The sequence below is a fragment of the Nilaparvata lugens genome, chromosome X (genome assembly GCF_014356525.2).
Source record: "Nilaparvata lugens isolate BPH chromosome X, ASM1435652v1, whole genome shotgun sequence".
In the NCBI taxonomy this organism is placed as follows: Eukaryota; Metazoa; Arthropoda; class Insecta; order Hemiptera; family Delphacidae; genus Nilaparvata; species Nilaparvata lugens.
The window spans coordinates 34,522,135-34,548,832 of NC_052518.1; the positions used below are offsets into that span (position 1 = coordinate 34,522,135).

Here is a 26,698-nt window from a genome sequence, read left to right on the forward strand (position 1 = left end):
CATTTGCATGCAAATAATTTTCGAACATTTTATTGACATATTCTGTTCCATTGTCTGTATGCAAATACTTGGGTGTACAACCATACATGTTCTTTATTTTATTTACATAAGTCTTGAAAGCATCAAACGCATCAGATTTATGCTTAATGAAAAATACAACTCTGTACCCTGAACAATCATCTTTGAAGCAAATAAAGTAGTTTGCTCCACCGATAGAAGTTACTGACATAGGTCCACATACATCTCTAGATTTTTGTTATTATCGATAGTTCACTTATATTCTCGCCTATATCCCTGGCTTCTTTAGCAAGACTTTCAATTTTATTAATGTGGGTTGCTACATTATCACACGGGTCCATTTTGTATTGATGACATTTGTCTATTATTAACATTTTGTTAATTTCGGATTTTTGACAATAGATTGAGTCAAGTTTTTGAATGATTTCAAATGAAGTTTCACAGTTTTCGATCAACACAATTTGTTTCTGGTCCATTGCAGTAGATAGTGTAAACATAGCAGTTGCATCTAACTTATTCCAGTCTTTCAATTCTTTTTCGTCAATTGGTTTTGTTTCTTTGCCAAAAGCAACATCTGGGCAGCCTTTAGCTCGAAGAGCACATTTCATTTGAAATAGCCATTGTTTGTAGTTGGTGCCATTGAACCTAGCTACCAAGTCGGAAGAGTTCATCTTGAGACTTAAAATTGTCCGAAACACAGCAGAAAACTGTTCTCATTTTCCAATTCAATATTATTATTTGAATTTCAGCTTAAAACCCTTAAGGAAGCAATAAGCATAGCACGTTGCATCATAACACACGGTATTTTTGATTGGCCTACAGCACACAGCAATTCACACAGGTTTCAGTTTTTCACGAAGAAAATTTCACACAGAATTCACTTTGACTTTCAACATACTTTACTAGAAAGTAAAATAAAACATTTAATTAACTTTATTAGAGCTTCCTGGGCCCATAACCTATAAAGAATGTAGCCGAGACAAGGTTTAGCTGGCAAGTCGCGCTTTATTCAGATCATACAGATACACACAATACAATAAGATATAGATGGCACTACTTCAAGTAGGCGGCAAAATACAAATTTTTCCAACAGTCTAGAACTAAGCTAAATCTCGAGCTCGGAAGCCGGCCCTAAAATTATGTCTCCTAGTTGATTTACTTTCAAGTTACTTGAATATAAATTTGAATTGAACTTCTAATATTTTTTTTATACAGTGATGAAAAATCGTTAGCGATCCATACTGATATTTCCATCAGTCAATGAATGAAATTAATATTCATGTAATAGGAAAAAAGACTCACCACTTTTGTATTAACTTATTGTTAACAAGATAGCTGACAAACAAGGCTCTCTGGGCCGCTTTTGGTAAAGTGAGGAAGTAGTTTTTAAAATTGATAATTTTCCATTCTACTGGAAGCGGCTGGAGAGGTATCTACATGAAGAAACTATTATTCTGCACATATCATATACGGTAGTTAAGTTAGTTGAGTTGAAAATGTATTTATACAGAGTAAGTCATAATGTATGGGAACCCTTCAATAAGTTGGAGACTGTTGTAGTTATAATACTGTAACTTTCATGATAAGTTATTGGACAAATACTCTACCTTTTGACGTACAACTGAATTTCAACCCCTCCTAAGGAAGGGGGTGACTTAGGGGTTGTAACTCTAATATTGTTAACACCCATTGTGTGCTACATCATTTTAAATGCTTTTTTAAACTTTGTTGAAGTTCTGACACTGTGTTACTAGTGAATATTTGAAAAGACACTTACTTTTGATTGGAGTCTTGAGGAATGCATTTCACTCCTGAAGAGGAGCTTCATCAGCCTGACACCAGGGGCGCTTGCTCTTATGGGTTGGACTGTGTGGCCAAAATGTGCTTTTTTAAAACTAGAAATATGGCATCAATAAAAATGTTCTATGATACTTCTACCAAAAATGGCGGCTGATTGAAGTTTTAGTTTGTAAAGAAATGATAGGTAAAGTAATGAAACTTAAATCAACACTTTTTTGAATGAATAACGAAACACATTGAAAAACATGGTTATTTATTTAGTAATCTGTCTGCTACTAACATTTCATTTTAAAAGATGCTTAAAATTACCACCTCCTTCTCTCGTTTGACAGTGTGCCAGTCTGTCATAAATGTGAATGAGATGAATATAGTAGTATGTAAAATAGAATATAAATAGTAGCAGACTGATTACTATATAAATAACCAGTTTTTTCAATGTGTTGCGTAATTCATTCAAAATGTTACTCGTAAATGTGGATCTTCTAGAGCTAGATTAACACTAATTCCACTTCTGTATTGAATTGCAACTAGCATTTCGCTTCTGGATAATCAGTGTGATTTTGACTTATTGAAAATATTGTTCTCAATAAATATCCTAATTTAGTATGGCTGATAATTTATGTTTCTTCTGATGATAAAATTAGTTCCTTATGTGTAATGTGAACGTTGTGTGTTGTTGTAAGATACAGAATGGCCCAAAAAGGATGGTCGGTTTTTAAATTAGGTACTATAACTTGAATAATTTCCAACATACATTTAGTTTTCTATATTTCTGTGTTTGTTCAATTGTCAAATTTAAAAACTGACCATCCTTTTTGGGCCATTCTGTATCTTACAACAACACACAACGTTCACATTACACATAAGGAACTAATTTTATCATCAGAAGAAACATAAATTATCAGCCATACTAAATTAGGATATTTATTGAGATATTTATACCTGGATAATCATGTTAATTATTAACATACGTGATACTGTAAAGGAAGAGCAGCAAACAAAGGCCAAAAGATAATCACGCGACCTAATGGAACGTCGACGATTTTGAAGCAGTTTTGTTAATTATGACGTTTTCTGAAATTAGACAATTGAACAAGCTCATAATATATAGAAATAAAATGTATGTTGGAAATTATTCTAGTTATAGTCACTTAAAAGCCGACCATTCTTTTTGGGTCATTCTGTAATAACCTGAATCTCTTGAATTGAATAACCTACAAGTTGATAAAATCTAATATTGGGGCACTCTGTTTGTTGAAGTAGTGTAATGGTGATCTTTTTTAACAATTTGATTATTTTGCCTCTAAAATAAGTGTTTTTGTTCAGAATTATATTGTAAAATTGTAATTGAGTCTATTTTTTACTATTTATGAATTAAACAGCATTATTATTATAATTATTGAATTCATGTCATTTTTTCCGTTTTCTCACTCTATGTACTCTATTGTTATTATTTAAATCTACTTTTGGCGTCTACTAGACCTGGTAGCGGCTACTGAAAATCGGTTTATTATCCCTGTGAGGAGGGATTCGGACGGGACGTTGCTAATTATATTCTGCCAAGAGGTGGAATCATATTTTTTTAATGGGTCAAAATTTATCAACTTTGTTAATTCACTCATACATACAGCTGAATGGAATGAACGGACTGGAATAATTGGAGTGATTTGAAAATATAAAATATTAGGGCCAGTTTCTGAGCTCGGGATTTAGCTAAGTTCTAGGATTTAAACAACTGGAGTCAGAAAATTGGCTTTCCGAAACAGGGTGTCGTCGTAGTCCACGTTAAAATTAAATTTTGAAAAACTATTAAATTGAACACAAAATAAAATAAAGAGAAAATAGTGTAAAGTTTCAGCTACCTATTTTGAATTATTTAGAAATGTATCATTTGGTCAAGGCAATAAACGTCTCCAATAATTATACAAATGAGAAAATGAAGATTACCATAAAAACTACGAATACGCCCTTTTTCAGAAAGCCAATTTTCAGAAAGCCAGCTGTTTAAAGTCTAGAACTTAGCTAAATCCCGAGCTCGAAAATGAGCCCTTAAATTTACTTGACGAACAAGTGGAAATGTGGCAGCACATCCACCAGAGACGGCACTCTTATTTTAAGAGACGTGAGTTTTTTTGTCTTATTTACAATAGCATATTGCATAGATATAACTGTGATTAATTATTTTGAATTTGAAGTTGCAATGGGCATTGAGATTTTATTCAATAATTTTATAGAAGATGTCGATATAAAAAACTGAAATATAATTTTTTAAACAATAAATAAAGAGCACAAATGATTTATAAGTTATTAAGAATTAAAAATTTTTATGATAGTCTGTTTTTCCTATTTTTTGTGGAAGTTTTTTACTGAATGTGTTCCTCGAAAGAGCGGGTACAGTATGTGAAATAATGATGATGTGAGCATGGAAAGGATGTAATATATCAATATTTTTGATGGATATGATATAATATTATTCCAAGGTGGGGTTTGATTATTAAGCAGAGCCAGTTCAAGTGCGGTCACTGGTTTAAAGGAGTATGGTAGCAGCCTTGAATCTTTCACTTTCATCGTTTTGAGCAATAAGATACAATATCTCGTATAATAACTGTATTCTATATTGTAGGCCCATACAGGTAGGCTATATAATTATGTGCATAATATTTTTTTAAATAGAAATCTAAAAAAGCATAGTTAATTATTTGATACTTGACACAAGAAAGTACCGGAGCTATGCTCCGGGAGGGTATGGAATGCCTCCCATGGAGAAGGGAGTATACTGTAGTCTTCCCCCGGGAAAATTTTTCTTTATCTAATAAAATTGGCCCATTTGTATCAATTTTGATTACTAATCAAACGAAGTTTTTCCTGTGTCATGTTTAAATAACAATCATCAGCATTAGGTCAATAGTATTTTATATCATGATGACAATTAATTTTCATGTTTCAGTTTTAGTTGAAAGACAGCAAACATAACATACAGGATTAGAATAGGATTTAAATTCTCTTAAATGTATTAACTGGGATAAACTGCTAAATATATGCCTAGGTAGGTACTAATAGTGTTCCGCTCTGTTGTGCACCGGTTTAAATCTAGCCCTGCTTGGCAGTAATATTCATGAAAAAAATCCTCATAATATTACTGAAAACGGAATGAAATAAAAATTCTCATTGCAAGTAAGTAGTTACCTATATAGCTTTCAAAATGTTTCATCAATTTAACAGGACATGAATCGACTATTTTTCTTTGCCATTTTCAATTAATTAAGTTACTGTAATTGAAAAATTAATCAATATTATAATCAAACATTTCAATAAATTACTTAAGAATTTTCATTCATTCTATCAATTTTGATGGCCATATAGGGAGAAGTGAATATATATGGTAACTTTGTTTCCATATTGCAATTATTATTTTTAAAATGTAATGTTATTTATTTACTTGCTTAGATCTTTCTAATTTTCAATTTAACAATATGCTGGATAAATAAGGAAGGATATTATTTATCCAGGGATTAGTCACTTTTATTTGAATTTTTAATTTCTAATTCAATTTTATTTGATGAAGTAGGCTAAGTTTTGTAGCTTGATGAAAAATAATAATCGAACCTGGCATTTGAAAAACTAAATCTCAATAATTATCAAAAGATTAATTTTGTCAGTCGAATCATATTTTTTGTTCATTTCAGCATGGTCGTAACAGCATATTTTATCATTTTATCAAAATTTTAGTCTCGTAATTCATCCATCAAACAAATTTATTCCAAGTAAATTAATATAATTTGCAATGTATGAAACTCGTGATTGAAATTAAAAATTCGCGGTTAAGTAGGAATAGGAAGTGATATAAAGGTAACAGCTAACAAGAACCGCTATCCATCCGCTACAGTAGCGGTTACCAGGTTTAGTTGGTAGCCCTGCCTTATCACTGTTTCCGCTACCATAGTCTGCTAGTAAAATTCGCGTTTCTTAGGCGACTCGTACTCAATTCATCCCATTAAATTTAATCTAATAATAACTATCATTTCCTTGATAAAATAATTAATTAAATGTCAAATTAATCAAGAAAATATATTTTTTCATAATTTGATTCAAAAATTTGCATTCATACCTGAGATCAGATTTTTATTTTTATACAAGCCTGAAATGGCGGCTAATTTAAAAAGCTGTGATACAACAATCTGAATTTCAAAACAACAGAAATTAAGTTATTTGGTAGGTATTCTATTCCAATTTCTTTTAAAAATAATAGAAAAATAGAAATCCTATTTAAAAATAAGTAATTTCAATGGATTAATTCTGAAATAACTTTTCAATATTATTTACACCGGTACGAGTAGGTCTAACCTGTACGGGTAGGCTAACTGAAGCATGGATGAAGTCCAGAATGGTTAGCTATCAACTTTTAAAATGTTATGTCAGGTTTTTCAATTTATGTTTCTCATACGGTAATGTTTAAAAACTATTTGTTTCAAAAATATATTTTAAATCAAAAGGCAGCTGAGAATTGTTTGGTCAGTTTTGTACAGTCACTGTCAAAAGTGAATATAAAATATCCTGGCAAATATAGACAACATTGCAAAGCGAGAGAGAGAGATAGTGATATCTTTTTTGTTGTATGATAGAAAAGGACAGCAACAGTATTGTCAATCGTACACTGCCATTATAATGTGGACCTCACTATATATAGATTTTTATTATGTGGTCAATTATTGATTATTTAGTGTTCATGTTTATGAGGCGATTCATCCATGGATGCCTGGGCATTGATTGAGAGATTGGAAATAAGTCAAGTCGGATGGTCCAAAATACAGGTACTGATGGAGTCGTACGATTTGAGTCGCGGTAGTATGAGTAGAGCCTTTGTCGGGACGTCAGTAACAGGTTTTTAAAACAGATGGAGCTTCTCCAAAGAAAACGTTACCTGCGCAAACGCATATGCCCATTCACATTCCTCGAGTGAGAAGCTCTAGACAACAGGGACTTCGGATTTAATTTCTCTCTCTTGTATCTTGTCTCTTGTCTGACGTCCGATGTCTGTCATTCATTGTTGTGTTTCTACAGCAGTAACAGTATGTTGTCTGCAATTACTATTGTTCAATGAATACAGTACATAATACAAATACAAAGTGAAAATCTTTACGTCAATCAGCTGTTCATGTCCATGATAGTTTCATTTACAATTCTCTAACTTATTCAGTTATCGTGATTTATCAAAATGTCATGCGAAAGAAAATTCAAAGCTGCAGTGAGTGTGATTAGAAACCTTCCGAAAAATGGTAAGTGAATAAAGATAGAGATGTCAGTTCTTCTGAAAACTATTATCTGGTATTAATGTCAGTAAACTTGATGTATTGAGTACTGACCATGGACCCTAAGTAAACTTGATGTATTGATTATTGACCATAGTTTTATAAATTACTATTACAGTTCACTGGAGTGAATTGCATATTTATGAAACATTTATTTTACAGTTCTTTACCCATTATATTAGGTTATGGAAGTACCTAACCAGTAACTTACCATAGTTCGTTGTTTCATAATGGGTTCTTTGTTTTACAATGTAGGCTACGTGCAGGTTTACTCCGCAAGGGTCTGTGAAAAACAAATAGAATTATAGTTTATAGCTCCATGCTAAAAATTGAAAGTTTGCCTAGGCCGTACCATTCCATTGTTTATCAACAATGTAGAAATTCAAATAATTGACAAAATATTTAATCTCAATCATGAAAATTTATTATTACATCTTTAAAAATATATTTTCTTGACAAATAAATTATGATTAACTATTTTCAGCAATGATGAACATTTAAATTCATCAGATATACCAGTATCAGCTGTTTGGGTGGCAAGGCTGAGATCTGGCAACCCTTTTCTCTTATCTTCCTACACTGCCACTATAACCTGGACCTCACTATAGATGTACATTGCTACAGATGTGAAGTTGATCTTGAATACCTATTTTTGATATCTGTGAAATACGTTATACTTATTCATTTGCAGTGTTACTAATTCTCTTAAAGAAATGCAGATGATTGATTGAACTTGTTGAAATGGGAAATTTTAGTTCCCGTGCTGCATTGCCAATGAATTCACAAGTACAAGTAGTTCTAGCAAACATGAATCAGTCACTGGCTTTGTATTTAAAGCCAGCGTCGTCCTATCCTTATTGTTATTAATGGATCGCTCAATTGGACGTATCCCCTACAGCCAACTGGTTTTTTTTTTTTTTTTTTTTAGATTACGTCCTAAAGACTCCAGTCATGGAGTATAAGACAAGTCATGTTATTACATAATAATTCTAACACTAAGTAGTTCAACCTAGTTTAGGTTTGAAAGGAATTCTTGTACACTATAAAAAGCTTTATCAACTAAATATTTTTTCATTTGTTTTTTGAAAATCTTCAAATCATCATTACTTTTCAAGATTTGTGTTCTGTTGCAAAAGTGGAATTCCATACTTGGTAGCTTTATTGACTAACCGCTTAAGTTAGAACAACAGAAGACATTCCATGTTATAACTTCTAACTGTAATTGTAATTGAAATTCTAAAAAATGGCTTCATTGCTTAACATCTTTCATTGTCCAAACTATATTTATAATTAAAAATACATAACTATTTAATGTCATACTCTTATAATTTATGAAGGATTGATGGAAATGAACTGATAGATACACCTGTATAAGATTGAAAAGTTGTACAAAAAAGTCAAGTATCTTAGGGACGAATCAGTATTTAATTTATCTCTCATTATCATCCGCCTCATTACCCACGCACAAGCCTAGAGCTCACATGGGCATCACCCACAGCAAAAAAATCTGAAATACATTCGATTAGTTTTGGGCTAGCGCCTGTTTTTTTTCATTCCGTTATTGTGTTTTAATTTGTGAATAAATAATAATCTGATATTCTTACCTATATATCCTAAGGATTACTGACCTATAATAAAAGGATATAAACACTAATAAGAATATAAGATGTATTAAAAAATGAGGAGATTGCTTCCAGTTTGAAGTGAAATTGTTTCGTTCGATTATCATATCTCCATTATGACACGATTATTCAGAAAGCTCATGCATTTCTCAACAATAAATAATAGGTAGTTTTGATTAGTCACGTTGCTCAAGGATAAGCATGTCCAGATTTTCTGATACCAAACTATTTCCTTTCAATTACTATAATGGCTAACCAGTACGGAGTAAGCTTTACAGACTGTCCTTGCAATTTAGCAGAGGATTGAGCATAGGACTATTACATTACCCAGTGAATTGTTCTCATCATTGTCAGTGACTCTAACATAATAACTTCGTTCTCACATTAAACAAAAACAACATTTCTGTCATATTTTGAGTTGGTAATATACAGTCATTGAGCGTTTCACGTAATTCCTTAATTCCTAATTCCGTAATTCCTAAGTATTTTAGTCGGATTTGTTCCTTGAAGTTTATTATTATGTATTCTTGATTTTTCTCTTGTGCTTATTTAATGTGTGGTTGTATTCAGATTTTTTCTTAACAATCCAGGAGATTTCAATTTTATCGTAATTTGTATAACCTGTAAAGTGAATTAGATGTACATGGGAAATTGAATAAAATTTATCTTTTAAATATTTTATTAATTCGCCTTAATGAGTTTTTTAATCAATTAGTTCATTGTCCGTTTATTCAAAATTGTCCTCAATATTCCAAGGAATCCCGATACTTGTGTGAAATTGAAGAAATACTCACTATTATACTATTATTAATTTCCCACGTACACAATTGATTTTTCTGTAGTAGGGACATTCAATAAATTCCATATTAGGAATATTTTTTCATTTCAATATCAGTCATTTTTCTATTATGCTTTCTTTTTCAAATCAGTTATATTCAAATCTGTGGAAAGCGTGGAAAGATAGTATAGTGAATGCTTTGCGGATGACATTGTTCTCTGTGAACTTAACAATGACCAGTTGGAAGAGAGGCTAGAAAGCCGGAGGAAGACTTTGGAGGAAAGGAGACTGAAAATTAGCCGATGAAAAACAGAGTACATGGCATTGGGGAACAATGATGGCCTTAAGGCTTGAAGGAAGCCAACTCCAACCAGTTGGGAGTTTCACGTATATGGGTTCAAGTGTGCAGAGAGATAAAGGGCTGATGTAGAAATACAGCATAAATTAAATTGTGGATGGATGAAATGGAGAAGAATGAGTGGTGTTCTTTGTGATGGAAGAGTGAATTGTTAAATGAAGGGGAAAGCATATGTATCATTATTGAGGCCAGCTATGCTGTATGGGACTGAAACATGGCCCATTTAAAAGATACAGGAAAGAAAGATGGAAGTGACGGAGATAAGAATGTTGAGATGGATCATTGACAAGAGACAAGATAAGGAATGAGTTGAATGGAAGCCCAGTAAAGGTTGGTCCACTGGGTAAGATGCAGGAGGCAAGGATGGTTTGGTCATGCAGAATAGAATTGAATGACTGCCTTTATTTTTCCTAGAGAGTGATGTTAGGGCGTAGTCGGCCCTCTCTTACACTCATCTCTCTGTTACATGATGACTATACAAAAGTGAAATTGCAAACAATATGATTAAGAAAATAAAATAATGATACAAATCAGTAAGATTATCTATTCAGTTCTGTTTAGGGTAGTAAGGAGGTAAACATATCAAAAGTCCCCACCCCTACCCCATGTGCTAAGGGGGTGGGGGTGGTTAAAAGGTACTATTTTTTTGGTTTCTCGCATATAACTCGAAAACTATGTATTTTACGGACATAATTTTTTATAAACAAAATTGAAGCTTACATACTTTCCTACAATATTCATCTTACAACGTTTTCTATACATTGTCTAGTTTTCAAGATATCCGCTCTTGAAGGTGTAACATTTTTGAAAAAACATGATTGCCTCCAATTTTTTTCAAATTTTTGCTCTAATAACTTTTAAAAAATCGATGGGAAAAAACCATGCTGATTATGAGCTTATAGAGCATTGAATTCTCTTCAATTTGATGTATAATTTTACACTTTTACGAATTTCCCTACACCTCTTGCAGCAGCTTTAGTGTTGATTATGAAATCTCCATTTTTGCAACAATAGACCAACTGACAAAGGAATTTGGATGGAATGTTTTAAACACAATTCTTGACTTTGCTGCTGTGTTAATACTAGTTAGGAGAAGAAGATATCGAAAGTTTCCATTCCTAACTCATGTGCTAAGGGGATGAGGGTGGTTTAAAAGTTGCATTTTCAGCGTTTTGCTCCCACGCTCATATCTTGAGAACGATGCGTTCAATCAACATAACGAACCATTAAAAAATGAAGCTTGATAAATTCTCTACACTTTTTGTTCAGTGGAATTTTGTGATAATCCCAACAGTTCCATAGATATTCGCTCTTGAAGGTGTGTAATTGTTAAAATGTCAGGTTTTTATCCAATGTTTTACTCTTTCAGGGCTTATAATTCTCCAACAATGCATCGTAAAAACTGATGCTTATCGTAGGTTTTTAGAGCATTGAATTCTCTTTGAAATGATGTGTTATCTCTCTATTCCAACTTTTCCTTTCATTGTTATAGCCTATTTGAATATCCATATTAATGAGTATCGTATAATTGGTGAGGTACTCCCTTGTAAGTTAAAGATTAAGTAAGGTAACTTACCCAATGCCTTGAAATACGCATAGACTCAATTCAACATGTAATTACTGTACTGTGATAAAAATGAACTCGACACTTAGTGGAATACATGTTGGAATTTCCTATTTTGAACTGCATTTATTCATATCAGGGGGGATAATGTTTTAAATCATGATTTTAGATATGATGAGGCCTATAATAGGATGATGAAAATATTCTGCAGATTCTTAAGAAGCTGTGAGGATATCAGCAATTGATAGCAATCTGAAATATCCTACTAGAAAATTAACAATACTTCAGGTAACTTTTGTACCTAACTTTGAAATTCAAAAATAGAATTAAATCTTTACAAGAAGCCATATAAGAGAGCCTTTGAATATAATTGATACATTCTTAAATGGATGTACGGATGAATGGCTTGCAGATAAAATGACCTAAGCATACTCAAGCAGAAACTTGTCGCCATATGGTGGAACCATATGCCGTTTGCAATCCTCTGGTTTAAAAACAGTCAAAAAAACAAATAACGATTTTTTAGTAAATTGGCTCAAAACAGTGAAAGGGAAATAGCTACAAATGCTAGAGATAGAGTAGCACAAGATGGTAAGGTTTTTAGTATTTATCATCAAAATATTCAGTATCTTCGCAACAAAATTGACAGATTAGAAGTATTTCTTAAACAGGAGGATCCTGACATTGTTATTTTCACAGAGCATGGCTTAAAAATAAAGGAAATAAATCAAGTTAGGATTCCAGGCTATTCACTGAGATCAGAATTTTGTAGAATAGCTCATAGAAGTGGTGGTGTATGTATATTCACTAGCAATGCTAAACATACCCAAACTTATGAACTGGATTTTGTTAAGAGATTTTCTGTTGAGATGGATTTAGAGGTGACGGGACTAAGGTTAAAAATTGATGATCGATTTGAGGTAGTAGTGTTAGGTATCTATAGGTCACCAAATGGAGACTGGCAAAAATTTTGTGAGCTGCTCCATACACTTTTGGAAATTACAACTGCTCGTTTCACAAATGTTATAGTAGTAGGAGATTTCAATACCGATTTTGCCAGGAAGGATAAAATGACAGAGGATATTAGAGATATTATTAATATGAATAATTTAGAAATTAAGGTCCACGAATATACAAGAGTAACTCGAACTTCACAGACAATTATTGATAATATCCTCACAAATATAGAAGGTTGTAATGTCAGGTTAGGTAGCTCAGATCTATCAGATCATAACTATCAATTTTAGATGTTAAGTTGCAGGGCCAGAATCCAAGCAGAAAAAAAACTTTTGTGAAAGAAATTCAGCAATATGAGCTAGGAAATATAAATTGTTTGAAGCAGGAACTGCTTCAAGAAAATTGGAGTAGTGTTTATAACAGTTGTAACCTAAATTACAAATATAAGCAATTCATTGATACTCTAAGATTTCACATTAGTGTATGCTGTCCGATAAAAAAAGTCAAAGTAAAAAGTAAATTAAACAAAGTAGATGAATGGATAACTGAAGATATCCTTACTCAAAGAAATATTGTTAGGGAAGCTTATGAGTAATTTAAGGATAGGCCGACGCTGGCTTTAAATACAAAGCCAGTGACTGATTTCATTGGCAATGCAGCACGGGAACTAAAATTTCCCATTTCAACAAGTTCAATCAATCATCTGCATTTCTTTAAGAGAATTAGTAACAACACTGCAAATGAATAAGTATAACGTATTTCACAGATATCAAAAATAGGTATTCAAGATCAACTTCACATCTGTAGCAATGTACATCTATAGTGAGGTCCAGGTTATAGTGGCAGTGTAGGAAGATAAGAGAAAAGGGTTGCCAGATCTCAGCCTTGCCACCCAAACAGCTGATACTGGTATATCTGATGAATTTAAATGTTCATCATTGCTGAAAATAGTTAATCATAACTTATTTGTCAAGAAAATATATTTTTTAAAGATGTAATAATAAATTTTCATGATTGAGATTAAATATTTTGTCAATTATTTGAATTTCTACATTGTTGATAAACAATGGAATGGTACGGCTAGGCAAACTTTCAATTTTTAGCATGGAGCTATAAACTATAATTCTATTTGTTTTTCACAGACCCTTGCGGAGTAAACCTGCACGTAGCCTACATTGTAAAACAAAGAACCCATTATGAAACAACGAACTATGGTAAGTTACTGGTTAGGTACTTCCATAACCTAATATAATGGGTAAAGAACTGTAAAATAAATGTTTCATAAATATGCAATTCACTCCAGTGAACTGTAATAGTAATTTATAAAACTATGGTCAATAATCAATACATCAAGTTTACTTAGGGTCCATGGTCAGTACTCAATACATCAAGTCAACGTTCATTTTGTCAGTATGTACAGAGACGGGAGGCAGATTATGTGTGGCAGAGAGTGCAGGATTTGGTCTTGGATGGAGTGAGAGGAGGTGGTAGACTAAAAATGAGATGGAAAGACAGATTATCAGCTGACTTTCAAGAGAACGGTTTGATGAGAGAGGAAACATTGGAAAGGATGCTGATAGACTGCGATGAAGGAATACCGACGACATTTAAATGGCGTCAAAGTCAAAGACGAAGAAGTATCGTATTCAAATCTGATTATAAAAATTCAAAGAACCTTCAATTATAAAATTATTGTAGAATTCTTAAATATCCAATGATGTATTCTCTACGTATGGAATAATCCTTATCGCGTTATTCGTTAGATACTTGTTATCTCATGATTAGGCAAGTGTGGCCTTGAAGAGAGTCGTGGGATGACAGCAGTATAATTGGTGAAGGTGGACGGCTCAAGCACAATAAAATTTGTTTGATTAGTTCATACAGTGTCAATAGACTGGAGATGTCTACTTATTTGTTGGTATATGGTTGAGTATTTGGAAAATGTTATCAAACATACTTTTACTGAATTTCTATGCTTATATTTCCATGATAAAAAATATATAGTCAAATAAGAGGTTATTTTGAATATTTCGAAATATAATTACAGTATTTAAGAAGATAGTGATGTCACTCATATACGTAGCGAGTGCTTCGTATTGTCGATGCTTGTATACTGGTGATCACTTGTTGGCCCACTTCCAGATTTTAGCTTTCCCGTTTGGTTAAAATCTCATCTGAAACCAAGATTAGTTCAAGTTTAATGGAATTTCCAAGCTCGTAGGATTGTGAACAGGTGCGAATATTATAAACAAGTTTAGCCTACAGAAAAAATCAAATTCACTCAAAAATAGACAACATAAACTTTATGGAAGATGGAAAATGAATTATGAACAAAAATAAGGCATAAACCTCAGAAAGTGCTAATAAGTAGAAAAGTTGAAATGTAACAAGAAAAGCACTTAGAATATAAATTTACAATTATGAAATTTGAACAATAATCTACTGAGAAAGAATAACTTGTATAATCGAACATGATATTGTTTCAATTAATGAACAATATATTAACAGTATGTTACTGAATATTCAAGTAATACATGATTTTGTCGCTTTACGCTATTCAAATAAATGACTGCATGTCGGCGGTGTAAAGTGAATGGTAATTTGAATAAATGATACATCGCAGTTCGGAATGGATCAAGATAAATCATCTTTAAATATAATTAATTCTATGCTCAACATCTCGGTTAAAGAGTAAGCTAATTAGAAAAAAACTGTATCTGTTTCCGAGCTTTTGGACTATCATTGAACTTATTTAAAAATAGTTTTTAAATAGCGTGACTAAAGCCCGATCTTTCATTATTCCTTGTTCTTAATTTTTCAGTGTTAATGAGTGATTTTATCTGAATATCTTAATTATTCGTATTGCAGTTCCAATTTAATTTCTCAAAATTGGCATTGTTCAAATATCTATTGTGCGTACGATTCCAAGCACCGTTTCCAATTAATGTTTATATGAATTTTACTGGATTGTATAATTTTATACACAAAGCGTATAGAGTAATAATTTCTGGGCACTGGGTAACATTCTCGACTCAACGAATGTTTGTGAAATTAGTTTGGTACTTAAATTAAATTTTCATAAAAACTATATTTTCTTAATTCAGCTCCAAATAGCTTATGATAAGAGGAATACCACAATACATGTTAAAAGGATTTTCTGAATCAATTCAAATTCAAATTTATTTTCATTTTCTAACAACATACACGATATAGTATAAGAATGAACTATTATAATACACACTATGAACTATTTAATGAAAATGAAAATTACCACCAGCAAAAGTACAACTTGCTCGCTGATGGGAGTCTATCCTGAAACTAAATTTAACAATTATTAAATACTATCAGAAAAAAAGGAAAAAAAAACATAAGTTCAGAATCCTAAACTAAGTCCTAGAATCGGACAAATAACATAAATAAAATACACACGGTTTTTAAAGTCTAATTTGGATTGATTTAAAAAAATAATAATAAGTTATGTACAGATTAATAAAAGTCATACATAAACAATAGAATAAAATTTTGTTGAACCTTTCAAAAAATCTTGCTTTTCACACAATATTCTTACTGATAGTTTATTTGGAAATATGATTAGATTAACCAGCTCACAGTATGAAATTTTATGATAAATTATCTGACGAAGTCGAAGTTATAACACTATGTTGGCTCGACATTTCGATTTGTTTTTATTTCAATAAACCACCTTAAAAGTTTGATCAAACAGTTCAGCCCAACTGTTGCTTGATTTGAAACCTATCAAGCGTCTCCTCGCGATTCCTTATGTATGACTACTTCAATTTTCCGACTCATGATGATTCAAATTGCACCTTTCAACTACTCTCAAGGCAACGTATCACTCTCCAGATTCAGAATCTCTTACTCACTTTACTCTCTCCTTCACTTTTTCAAGGCCAAGGCGAGATTGCAAAACCAGACAGGTTTCCTTCTCTAATTTCATTATATATGAATTGATCTTGAAATAATATAATCAATCTATGGATGGATTGCGATAAATGTCATTTTATCTTTTTCGGTCCCTAGAATTCATGCAAGATCTGTACTTGAATATGATTTATAATAATATTTTCCTGTTAGAAATGTAGAGTCAAACTTTTATCAGACACCAATACAAAAACATACGACTATACAATATTTCTTAAAATCCATATTAATGTTTCTAAATTTCCAATCTCTATATGATTTAACTCCCTTTAGTCCTGATTTCTAAGTCTACGGTGTATTTTGGATAATTGTGTGAATGTACATTTAAGAATAATTAGCAGAAATAAAAATTAGGTAGCTCACTTTACTGCTTTACTCAATGAGGTAAGTTTCCATTAGCTGTTGTCCAGTGTTCACGTTAGATAAAACTTGCACTTGCATTCAGCTCACATGTTTCAGTATAGATAACTTGAGCGAACAAGCACATCAGTTGCTATAAATTAAACCAAAAAATACTATTGTGATCTCGTCTCTTATCACTTGTGTTTCTACTGTATCTATGAGTTTTCAATGTTTTTTATCAATTGATGTTTTTCAGCATGATATCATTTTTATTCAGGTTGATATTCTTCAAGGTCTAATAGCAATAAATTATTAACTTGATTTCTATTACAAAAATCCCATTAAAATGGTAAACAATACACAATAAAAAACTATTGAATAATTGTATGAAAAATATACACCATTGACTGAAGCTGAATTATCTATATTCCCAATAATTAAACGAAATTCTCTGCCAGTGCCATTAACTATTTCCTAATCAAAGCTTCGGAAATTAACATAACTTTATAACTTCGAAATCTAGAACCTTTGTAAACATGACTATGGTTTAGGACAAGTTCAACTAACAAAGACTAGCAACTATTGATTGATTGATTGAATTGATTGAAAAAATCTTTATTCATAAACATGTACAGGTACATTAGGAACAGCGTCAAAACACAAACAACATAAACATAAAATGTAGTAGAAGAGTAAGTCACATCACAATCACAAACGCAAAGTGCTATCTGCAAACTCCTGCAGGGAGTACAGACACAATGATATTAAAAACTCCTTGAGTTTTATACTTAATTTTTTAATGTTCTCTATTGCCTGTAATTCTAAAGGCAGCATTGTGAAGTATTTTCTTCCCATGTAGTGCGTCTTTTTCTTAAAAAATTCTAACCTATGTCTTTCCGTTATCCTCCCAAATCTAGTATTGTACCCATGAGTCTCATTCCGTAGCTCTTCTACATGGTAATTCCTAACATACATGATTACATCAAATAAATATTGTCCGTAAACTGTAAAAATGCCAAGCTGCGAAAAAACTAGTTTTACAGAGTCCATTCTTTTTAGATTCATCATTATTCTGAGTGCTTTTTTCTGTTGAATGAGAATTCTATCAAGATTGATTTTGGTCGTGGCTCCGTAGATGCATAAACCATAGGCCAGATGGGAGTGTAACAATGAATCATAAAGCGTTTTCATGGTTGGAAGACTGCATTTATTTGACATTTGTCTTAAAGCATACAGCCCAGGGGAGATTTTTTTGACTACCTGACAAACATGACTATTCCAGGATAAATTACTGTCGATTTCTAAACCCAGGAATCGTGTACCGTTTACTAATTCCAACATTTCATTATTAATAAGGACATTTGGGCAAATTTCATTTTTTCTCTGATTCGTCGAAAATGAAATTACGACTGACTTCCCTCCATTTAGAAGAAGGTTCCTGTCATTGAGAAATTTATTCATAAGAGAAAGGTCAGTTGCGGATGTCTCTTCTACACTTTGCAATGTATTACCTGAGAAGATGACATTAGCGTCATCTGCATAGAGACACAAAGTAGCTTGCTCTTGGAAAACTCTAGGCAACCCCTTGATGTAACAGATAAATAACAGCGGGCCCAATATTGTCCCCTGAGGCACACCATAATTCAAATGTCTAATGTTGGAGCGATATTTGTTTTTGTAGCGCAGCGTTTCAGTTTCATCTATATGTTCAATCTCTACGAATTGCTGCCTATCTTTCAAATAGGAGGAGAACCAAGTACGCTCCTTACCGTTCACTCCCAGGGTGTTTAATGAGTCTATCAACATATCATGCCTCACACTGTCGAAAGCGCGGCTCATATCTAAGAACGTACCTATAGTTTTATCTCCCCTGTCTATAGCACTGATGATAGAATCGATGAAATCCACTCCGGCTGTTACCGTGGATTTCCCCGATCGGAAGCCATGCTGCTCCTTATCTATTAAATTATTTTTTTCCAGGTATTCCATCAATTGAATATACACTACCCGCTCAAATATCTTTGAGAAAACAGATAAAATCGATATTGGCCTAAAACATGCTGGATCCTTGACATTACCCTTTTTAAATATAGGAAATACCCGGGCTATCTTCAAAGTATTTGGAAAGTGTCCAGATATTAAGGATGAGTTTATCAAATGACTCAGGGGTTTGATAATTGCAGGTAAGACTGCTTTAACAACCGTGATTGGGATGTCGTCCGGCCCTGAGGAAAGTTTATTTTCGAAAGACATTATTATTTTTATCAAGTCTGACTCAGAAATATAGTTGAATTTGAATTTAAGAGTGGAATCACAGTTTTGATGATTGGATGTGTTGGCCTATCAGGAATATTCGGTCTTACAAATTTATCTACTGCTGTCACAAAAAAGTCATTAAAACAATTACTAATGCTAGTAGGATCTTTTAGAAGATTTCCATTGTCTTCAACACACATATTTGAATGGTTATTTACTTTGATTCTACCAACTTCTGAATTTATAAGGTTCCAAGCTAATTTATTTTTATTTTTTGAAATAGAAACTTTATTGTCAAATGATCTCTGCCTACACCTCTCTATACTATGATTAAGATCTCTCTTCCTAAATTTAATCTCATTTTTCAAGTTTTCGCTTTTAGTATGTCTGTACATTTTTTCAATCTCTAACAATTCATTTCTCTTCCTATCCACCTCCACGCTCGACCATTTTCTTTTATTCGGTTGTTTCTCAGTGATGTAAAGTTTTGGAAAATTTATATTGAAATGATACAAAAAGTTGTGATAAAAACATCATATTTTAGCATCACTGGAGACTGGTAAACCTCCATCCAATCCAATCTTAGCAGATCCATAAAAAATACATTTAAGTTACCACTGTCAAATTTCCTGCACAATTTACGAATTGGTTTTTGGTGAATAGCATTCTTAATATGAATGATCTCAAACAGCTGAGCATCATGGTCAGATATGTGAGTGATAATTCCAGAAACTCTTAAATTGTTGTTATTAATATTTGTTATAAAATTATCAATAGCTGTTTCAGATGTAGCTGTGATTCTGGTCGCAAAATCTACTTTATAAGTCATGTTGTACATTTTAAGAACATTGATGAATTTATTATACACATTATTTTTCTCTAAGACATTAATATTAATATCACCAGCCAATACAACATTCTCGTATTTATTGCACAAAATTTCCAGCAAGATTTCAAGTTTTTCAAAAAATGGTTCTAAAAAACAGTGTTGAGGCGTTCGATACAAGCATGCTAACACAAACGAGAACTTATTCATTGAAAATTGAGATAAGCAACACTCAAACTCTTTCTCGCTAGTGATCGACTGTATTGCCGGCAGGATCACAGGCTTACAATTTGAATAGATTTCATTTTGAACCAGAATCATAACTCCACCCCCCACATTTTTCGATCTACAGAATTGAGAACTTATCTGATAATGGGGTACATTCAAGCGAGTTATTTCAGCCTCTGTCATTTTATGCTCAGAGATAGCTAATATCTCAGGCTTTAGCTCCTCCAAGGTAATTCTCAACAAGTCTAAGCGTGAGGGCAAGTGTAGCACATTCTGGTGTAAAATCGAGATTCTATCATTCGCCTTTTGAGATACATTAGTAGCTGGGTGCGAGTGAGGTGTCAAATTGTCCAGAGGAACATTAATATCCATTGCTAAATTCAATATAGAAGTATTGTGTTTTTTAGAAGCTTCAGTATTATTTATCTCAAAACTTTCAGACCCTGTCAGACGGGAGGTATGCGGATAATTACAATCGGAGAAGACTAATTGATTAAAATCTGAATTAGATGGGGCCCTCTCCGATGCGAGGCAGTTTAAACTAAAAAAGAATTATGTAGTGGAATAGCAGAATATGAATTTGTATTTATGAAATTACTTTGCACGCACTCAATAATACTATCACTGATCATTTGTTTACCGAACTTATTGAGATGTAAGCCATGAGTTGTATGAAATCTCCTCCCCAAATGACTCATATCAATAAACTTACAATTAGGAAACAGATTACATATTTTCTTAATAGCAATATTAGTCTCTTTAATCAGTTTGTTGACGCAAGACCAGTCCGCCAAATCGAAGCGATGTGGAATCGAGATCACGACGACGTTGGTTCCATAGAGAGCCACCAGACTCCTTCGTAAAGCAATCAGAACGTCCTTGGCTTCATTTCTACTGACGTCATTGGTACCCCCTTGAATCACCAACACATCATTCCCGCCAAAATCCGTCAATCCATCCGGCATGACATCAAGAAACCTGGCCCCCGGCTTCACAAATGAAGTGAAATTCAAGTTGCTTTTCCTCTTGAAGTGTCTTCCGACATCTCTACCCTGGCTGTCAGCGTAGTGGTGAACCGTGAGACTAGGAGTGGCTGGACTGGGTTCACACTCTTTCGAAACTACAGCATCACTATCGACATTTGAATTTGAAATGCTTGTTCGACTTGGTTTAATTCCATTACTCGACTTGGTTTGTTTGCTACCATTATTCATGGATTTATAACGCAAGCTCTTATTTTTATTAGAGCTATCTCTTAACAAGCTGTTCTCATTCCTCAGAGCATTGTTGTCAGCCTCCAAGGTTTCAATTGTCACTGACATTGCTCTTAGCTGACTTTTAACATCTCCATTCTCTCTCTCAAATTCCAGCGTTACTGACTTGATCTGTTCCCTCTGTGTTTCAACTTGTTTCTGAAGAGATTCAATTTGCATTTTTAAGTCTTGTGAATACGCAATCATATCATCACGCTGCTGTAGAAGCTCTATTGCACGCAAACTAGGCGATTCATTGTTTGAGACTGTTCTTGCTGTTGGTGTGTTGACACCCATATCGCACATTGCTCGTTGAGGTGAATAAATACCCTTACAACTGACAGGAGTGGATGGCAACTTATCCGTGCACAGAGGAGTTGATTGTCTGACAGAAGAGTCATTGATCACGGTACTTGCGGAGGCCAGATCAGGAGCTGGATGATCGTGCTTCCCGCTTGTTTCTAAAACTGTATGAACCTGGGCGTTTGTTTTCAAAGTATATGGACAGCCATTGTTTAGACATCTCCACGAAACTCTTCCGTCTAGCATTGTACGTTGTTTTCTGAATTTGAACCCGTTGACCTCTATAGCATCGTTACCCCTTTGTGTTGAAGATCTATTTATTGTTGGGAACATACTTATAATATATTACAGTAGTAATTGTGCGGAGTTCTTATTCTGTGATTCAAAACTTTATTTGATGCCCGATCTATAAAGTTCGTGCAAGTGAAGTATCAGAGAGAAAGGAAAACTGGAAGGAAAATTGACAAGTGCCGAGAGAGCTATCAAGGCGGTAAAAGGAAGCTCCTGATAGGGTAAAGGGAAAGGAAACAATATATTCAATTCAATTCAATTCAATTTATTTCCTCAAAAAATCATATACATATCAGTTATACAAAATAACTAATAACAATAATAGTTATACAAAACAATTCCAGGAAATATATTTCCCCACTTAGACTATAAATCCGTGTGTGGGGAAAGAATTCCTATCTAGAAAAGCCTTAATAAATACAGGATAATCGAAATCATTTCTTGAAAAACTTTTAAATTTTACTTTTTTTCTAAACAAAAAATGAACTTTAATTAAACAATAACTTCAAATGTAGAAAATAAAATAGGTTAAATCTATTACTGATATGGGTTGGTGCTATAAGGTCGAAAGAGTTAATAGAGCGCTGCATCAAAAAAAAAGAATCTAAACACAAGCAAGAAGAGAGAGAGAAAAAGAAAAAATAACGAAACACGGAAAAACTAATGGCTTATAACAAAATGAAAAATATCTGTAGACAAATATCCAAGACAAAACCTAGGTGTAGGGTGAATTGACAAGGGCCTCCGAAGCATCCCTACCAATGTTGAATAGCCATTGGACTATTTTTCTTTTGTAAACAGGTACACTGCGCCCCTCAGCCTCCTGGATTGATGTAGGCAAATTTCGGTAGAGGAGGTGCACAATGTGAAATGGGGTGTTATTTGCTGGAGCTAAAGTGGCTCTAGGAGTACCATATCTGAAATTTAATCTATGTCTAGTTTGGTAATTGTGTGGTGATTCAGTAAATATTGCTGCTTTGTAGGATTTGGTAAAGGAGAGGAGGGTTTTTATGTATATTTGTCTGATATTAAGGACATGGAATTCGGAAAAAAGTTGTTCTGTAGGGTATCGCATGGGTTTATTTAAAATTATTTTTATTAGGGTTCTCTGAGTGACAGCAAGAGGCCGCAACAACGCCGCCGAGACTCCACCCCACGCCAACACACCGTATTGAAGCAAAGACTGCACATAGGAAAAGTAAACAGACCTGCAATGCCCCACAGCCAGCACGCCTGCAAGCTGCGAAAAGGCGAACATAAATTTTCTAAGTTTTTGCCTTACTGTTTGAATGTGCGGGGCCCATGATAATTTATGGTCTATTGTGACCCCCAAATATTTGTAGGTATTAACACGTTCAATTACGCTGCAATCACAGGCGACCGACTGCAGTACATCACAGGAATGCAGAGCCAAGCGTCGCGGACCAGGATCACTGTCATGTTTAAAAAATATGGGTAGATGTTTAGTTTTTCCTACATTCAGGGTCAAGGTGTTCTGATCCAGCCAACGCTTGACCCTGATCATATCATCCTCCGCCCGCTCGTAAGCCTCATCCCACGTGCAGCCGGACGACACCACCGCTGTGTCATCAGCAAAAAGGAACAATTTTCCTCTAATTGCTACTTTCTCCAGGTTATTAATATAGATTAGGAACAGAAGCGGCCCCAGTGTACTTCCCTGCACCACTCCATAGTCGATTTCAGTTTTATCACTGTTAATTCCATTTATAGTCACGTATTGCAAACGGTTTTCTAAGTAGCTGATAAACCAATCCGTTGATCTAACACCAATGTATTGTAATTTCCTTATCAACTTTTGTCGATCTATGGAATCAAATGCTTTAGCTAGATCCAGAAAAGTAACCAGGACACGCCTTCCTCCCCCAATTTGTTTGGCAATGTATTTGGTGATTTCAAAGAATGCATGAGATGTGCTTCTATCTTGTCTGAAAGCAAACTGTAAATCTGATATTAGTTTTTCTTGTTTGAGGTAGTCGGCAAGTTGTATTTTGACACATTTTTCAAGTATTTTAGATAGAATGCAGAGTAAAGAAATTGGTCTATAGTTAGAAATTAAGTTATTTTGTCCTGATTTAAAAATTGGTATCACTTTGGCAATCTTGAGTGCATTTGGAAAAATATTTGTATTAATACTAAGGTTAACTATATGCAACAAAGGTGTGATCAAAGCATCGATATTAAATTTTATTAATTTTGAGGGGATATTATCTGATCCTGATGCAGAGTTGCCCTTGATGCACCTTATCACATCAGTGAGCTCAACCCGTGTGACCGGCCGCAGCCAGAACAGAGAGTCAGCGGCGTGGTCGGCATCGTCCACCTCAAGCGGTCCCGCGGGGTTGAGAGTCTCAGCAAGTCGGCGACCAACGGAGGCAAAGTAGTCATTGAAATCATTACTAATTTTATTTATCTCCTCAGGGGTGGGAGGCGCAGTGCCACCGTGCTCTTTAAATGCATCTAGCGGGAATTTGGATTTACCCACAGAGCGCCCTGCCACCTCATTTACTACATTCCAAAACTTCCTAGGGTCCCCATGAGCATCATCTATTTTAGTTTTATAATAATCAAACTTTGCTCGTTTAATAATTGATTTTAATGTATTACGGTATCGCTTGTATTTTTCGTTAATTTGTAAATTGTGGGGATTTCTCCTAGCTTCTTTACATAGCTTATCACGGCGACGCATTGAAGACAATAGACTACCCGTGATCCAAGGTTTCAATTTAGAATATTTTGCTTTGTAAACGTGTTCTGATGTATTTCGTTTCAAGTTTCCTAATATTATATCATTGAAATTTTCCGTGGCAGCATTCACCTCTGTTGCTTCGAGCACTCTTTGCCAGGTTTCGTCCTTTAATGATTTAGTTATGTTTGGCCAATTTATTTTTTGAAAAGTTTTTGTGACTGGGTTGTTCACTTTTGGTGAGTTACAATTAATATCCAGGCATATTATGAAATGGTCAGTAATCTCTGTTTGTATTATTGATGAGTGAGCCTCGCATCTGTGTGGAAGTGAAATGAAAAAATGATCAATGCAGGTGCTACTGTTGGGACGTGTAATCTTATCTATACAAGCTACTAGCCCAAATTCATATAGTATGTCAAGGTATCTCTCTTCTTGAGGATTGGGATTGAGTATGTCGCAGTTTATATCACCTACAAAAATTCTTAGGCTAGAAAGATTAGACGGCATGGACCTCAGTAGATCCTGAAGGCCGTTGTTAAACGATAACAAAGATGAAGACGGGCTACGATAGATACAGAATAATTCGCATGGAATGCCGGTCCAATCGAAAGATAGAGACAGACATGTTGCGACTTCACCAATTGACATCTGACAGCTTGTAGCTGATAAGGTCTCGTCTAAATACACAACAACACCGTCACACTGATTGATACTATTATAGCTACGTATTAACTTAAAACCCTCTAGACTCACAAGATCACTACAATCTCTGAGCCATGCCTCTGTGAGAATAATACAATTATACTTTATTTTTATACCTTGTAGTAATATTAGCAACTCGTCAAAATTTTTATTATAGCTTCGAATATTCAGATGCAGCACTCTGAAACTATTCGACCCACAACAATCACCACCAACACCATTAAAACTGTTATTGTAATCAACAAGATTAGCGAACTCTTTACAATCGATAATCGGTCGTTCTAGATAATTATCGTCATCCATGATACAAATTTTATTTTTTTCATATCTCATCAGCGCATCAGCCAGCCAACAACTGATAAAATTAGGAATGTGTAAAGATTTTTTGAAAGTATTGCATTTAACTTACATGTTACAAGTGTGAAAAATTATTAGATAAAGTAAACGATGAGAGTAATAAGCCTTAATAATGATTTACTAGCACCCAATTAGATAAGGATTGAATTGAGCTCGCTATAAAGAAAGTAAATTGATCATAAATAAAGACATTTATACAATATAAATATAAAATAAATATGATATTGATACAATAATTGAAAAACAAGAATCCTTAGAGAAAAAATGACGATTAAAAAGCATCAAAGAGAATAATAAAATTCCACCTAAAATAAAGATATCCATATTATAAAACAAATATATACATATGATGCTAAATAATCATTGAAAACAAGAATCCATAGGGAGAGAGAGGAAAAAGAAACAATCAAACCTCAAAGAAAGCAATAACATTTCACCCTAATGTTATATGTTTTCACTATATATTCTCCCCCCATGTATTACTGTAGTACCTCAGCAATCAGGATGAAATAATAATTATTATTTTTATTACATAAATATATATTATTGTTAGTAAATAGCTTGAATTTCACGATCTATTGGGTTAAATGCTAGTATAGTTTATTCAGTTTATTTCACCGCATGGACTATCTTTAAAACACTCTCACCAATCGTTCTAATGTGTTACTTTTTATAATTATACATATAAAAATATTATTTTCACTTATATCACACACTCGTGTTTTTGGAATTTTAATGAAGAACTGAGGAAATTGATGTTGTTACCTTGCTGGAGACACTTGCCTATTGATGCGGCACTCACTTCACTTGACCAGGCTGGCGGTTGAGTTGGCGTTGGTTGCAGTGGGGCGTAGCGGCGCCCCGTCGGCCTGGATGGGGGCGGCGTCTTCCTCGGAGGCGGTTGCGGGTGGAGTCCTCTCCTCCAGGTCCTTTAGACAATTCACTCTGAATGGACGAGATGTTGGAGTTCTCTTGGCCATCACACGACCATCGTTTGTCCACACGGAAGCCATCTTGTTCTCCTTAATCATGCTCCTTGCCGTTTTGAATAGTACACTTGTATCCTTCGTGAGTTGTTCATTCAA

The 26,698-nt window shown here is 33.8% G+C and overlaps 1 protein-coding gene across 2 annotated transcripts in view; it reads left to right on the top strand.

Annotated features, from left to right (window-relative positions):
* Positions 1-6,749: 6,749 nt before the first annotated feature.
* The window catches only part of LOC111047826 (acyl-CoA-binding domain-containing protein 4), a 41,401-nt gene continuing 21,452 nt past the window's right edge, over positions 6,750-26,698 (top strand). The window contains exons 1-2 of one of the 2 annotated variants that reach the window (XM_039443196.1): positions 6,860-7,094; positions 13,549-13,620. In XM_039443196.1, the coding sequence (XP_039299130.1) occupies positions 7,034-7,094; positions 13,549-13,620 (133 nt within the window). In that variant the 5' untranslated portion in view covers positions 6,860-7,033. Of the gene's footprint in view, positions 7,095-13,548; positions 13,621-26,698 lie in introns of both variants that reach the window. The other variant, XM_039443197.1, reaches the window with a different exon arrangement.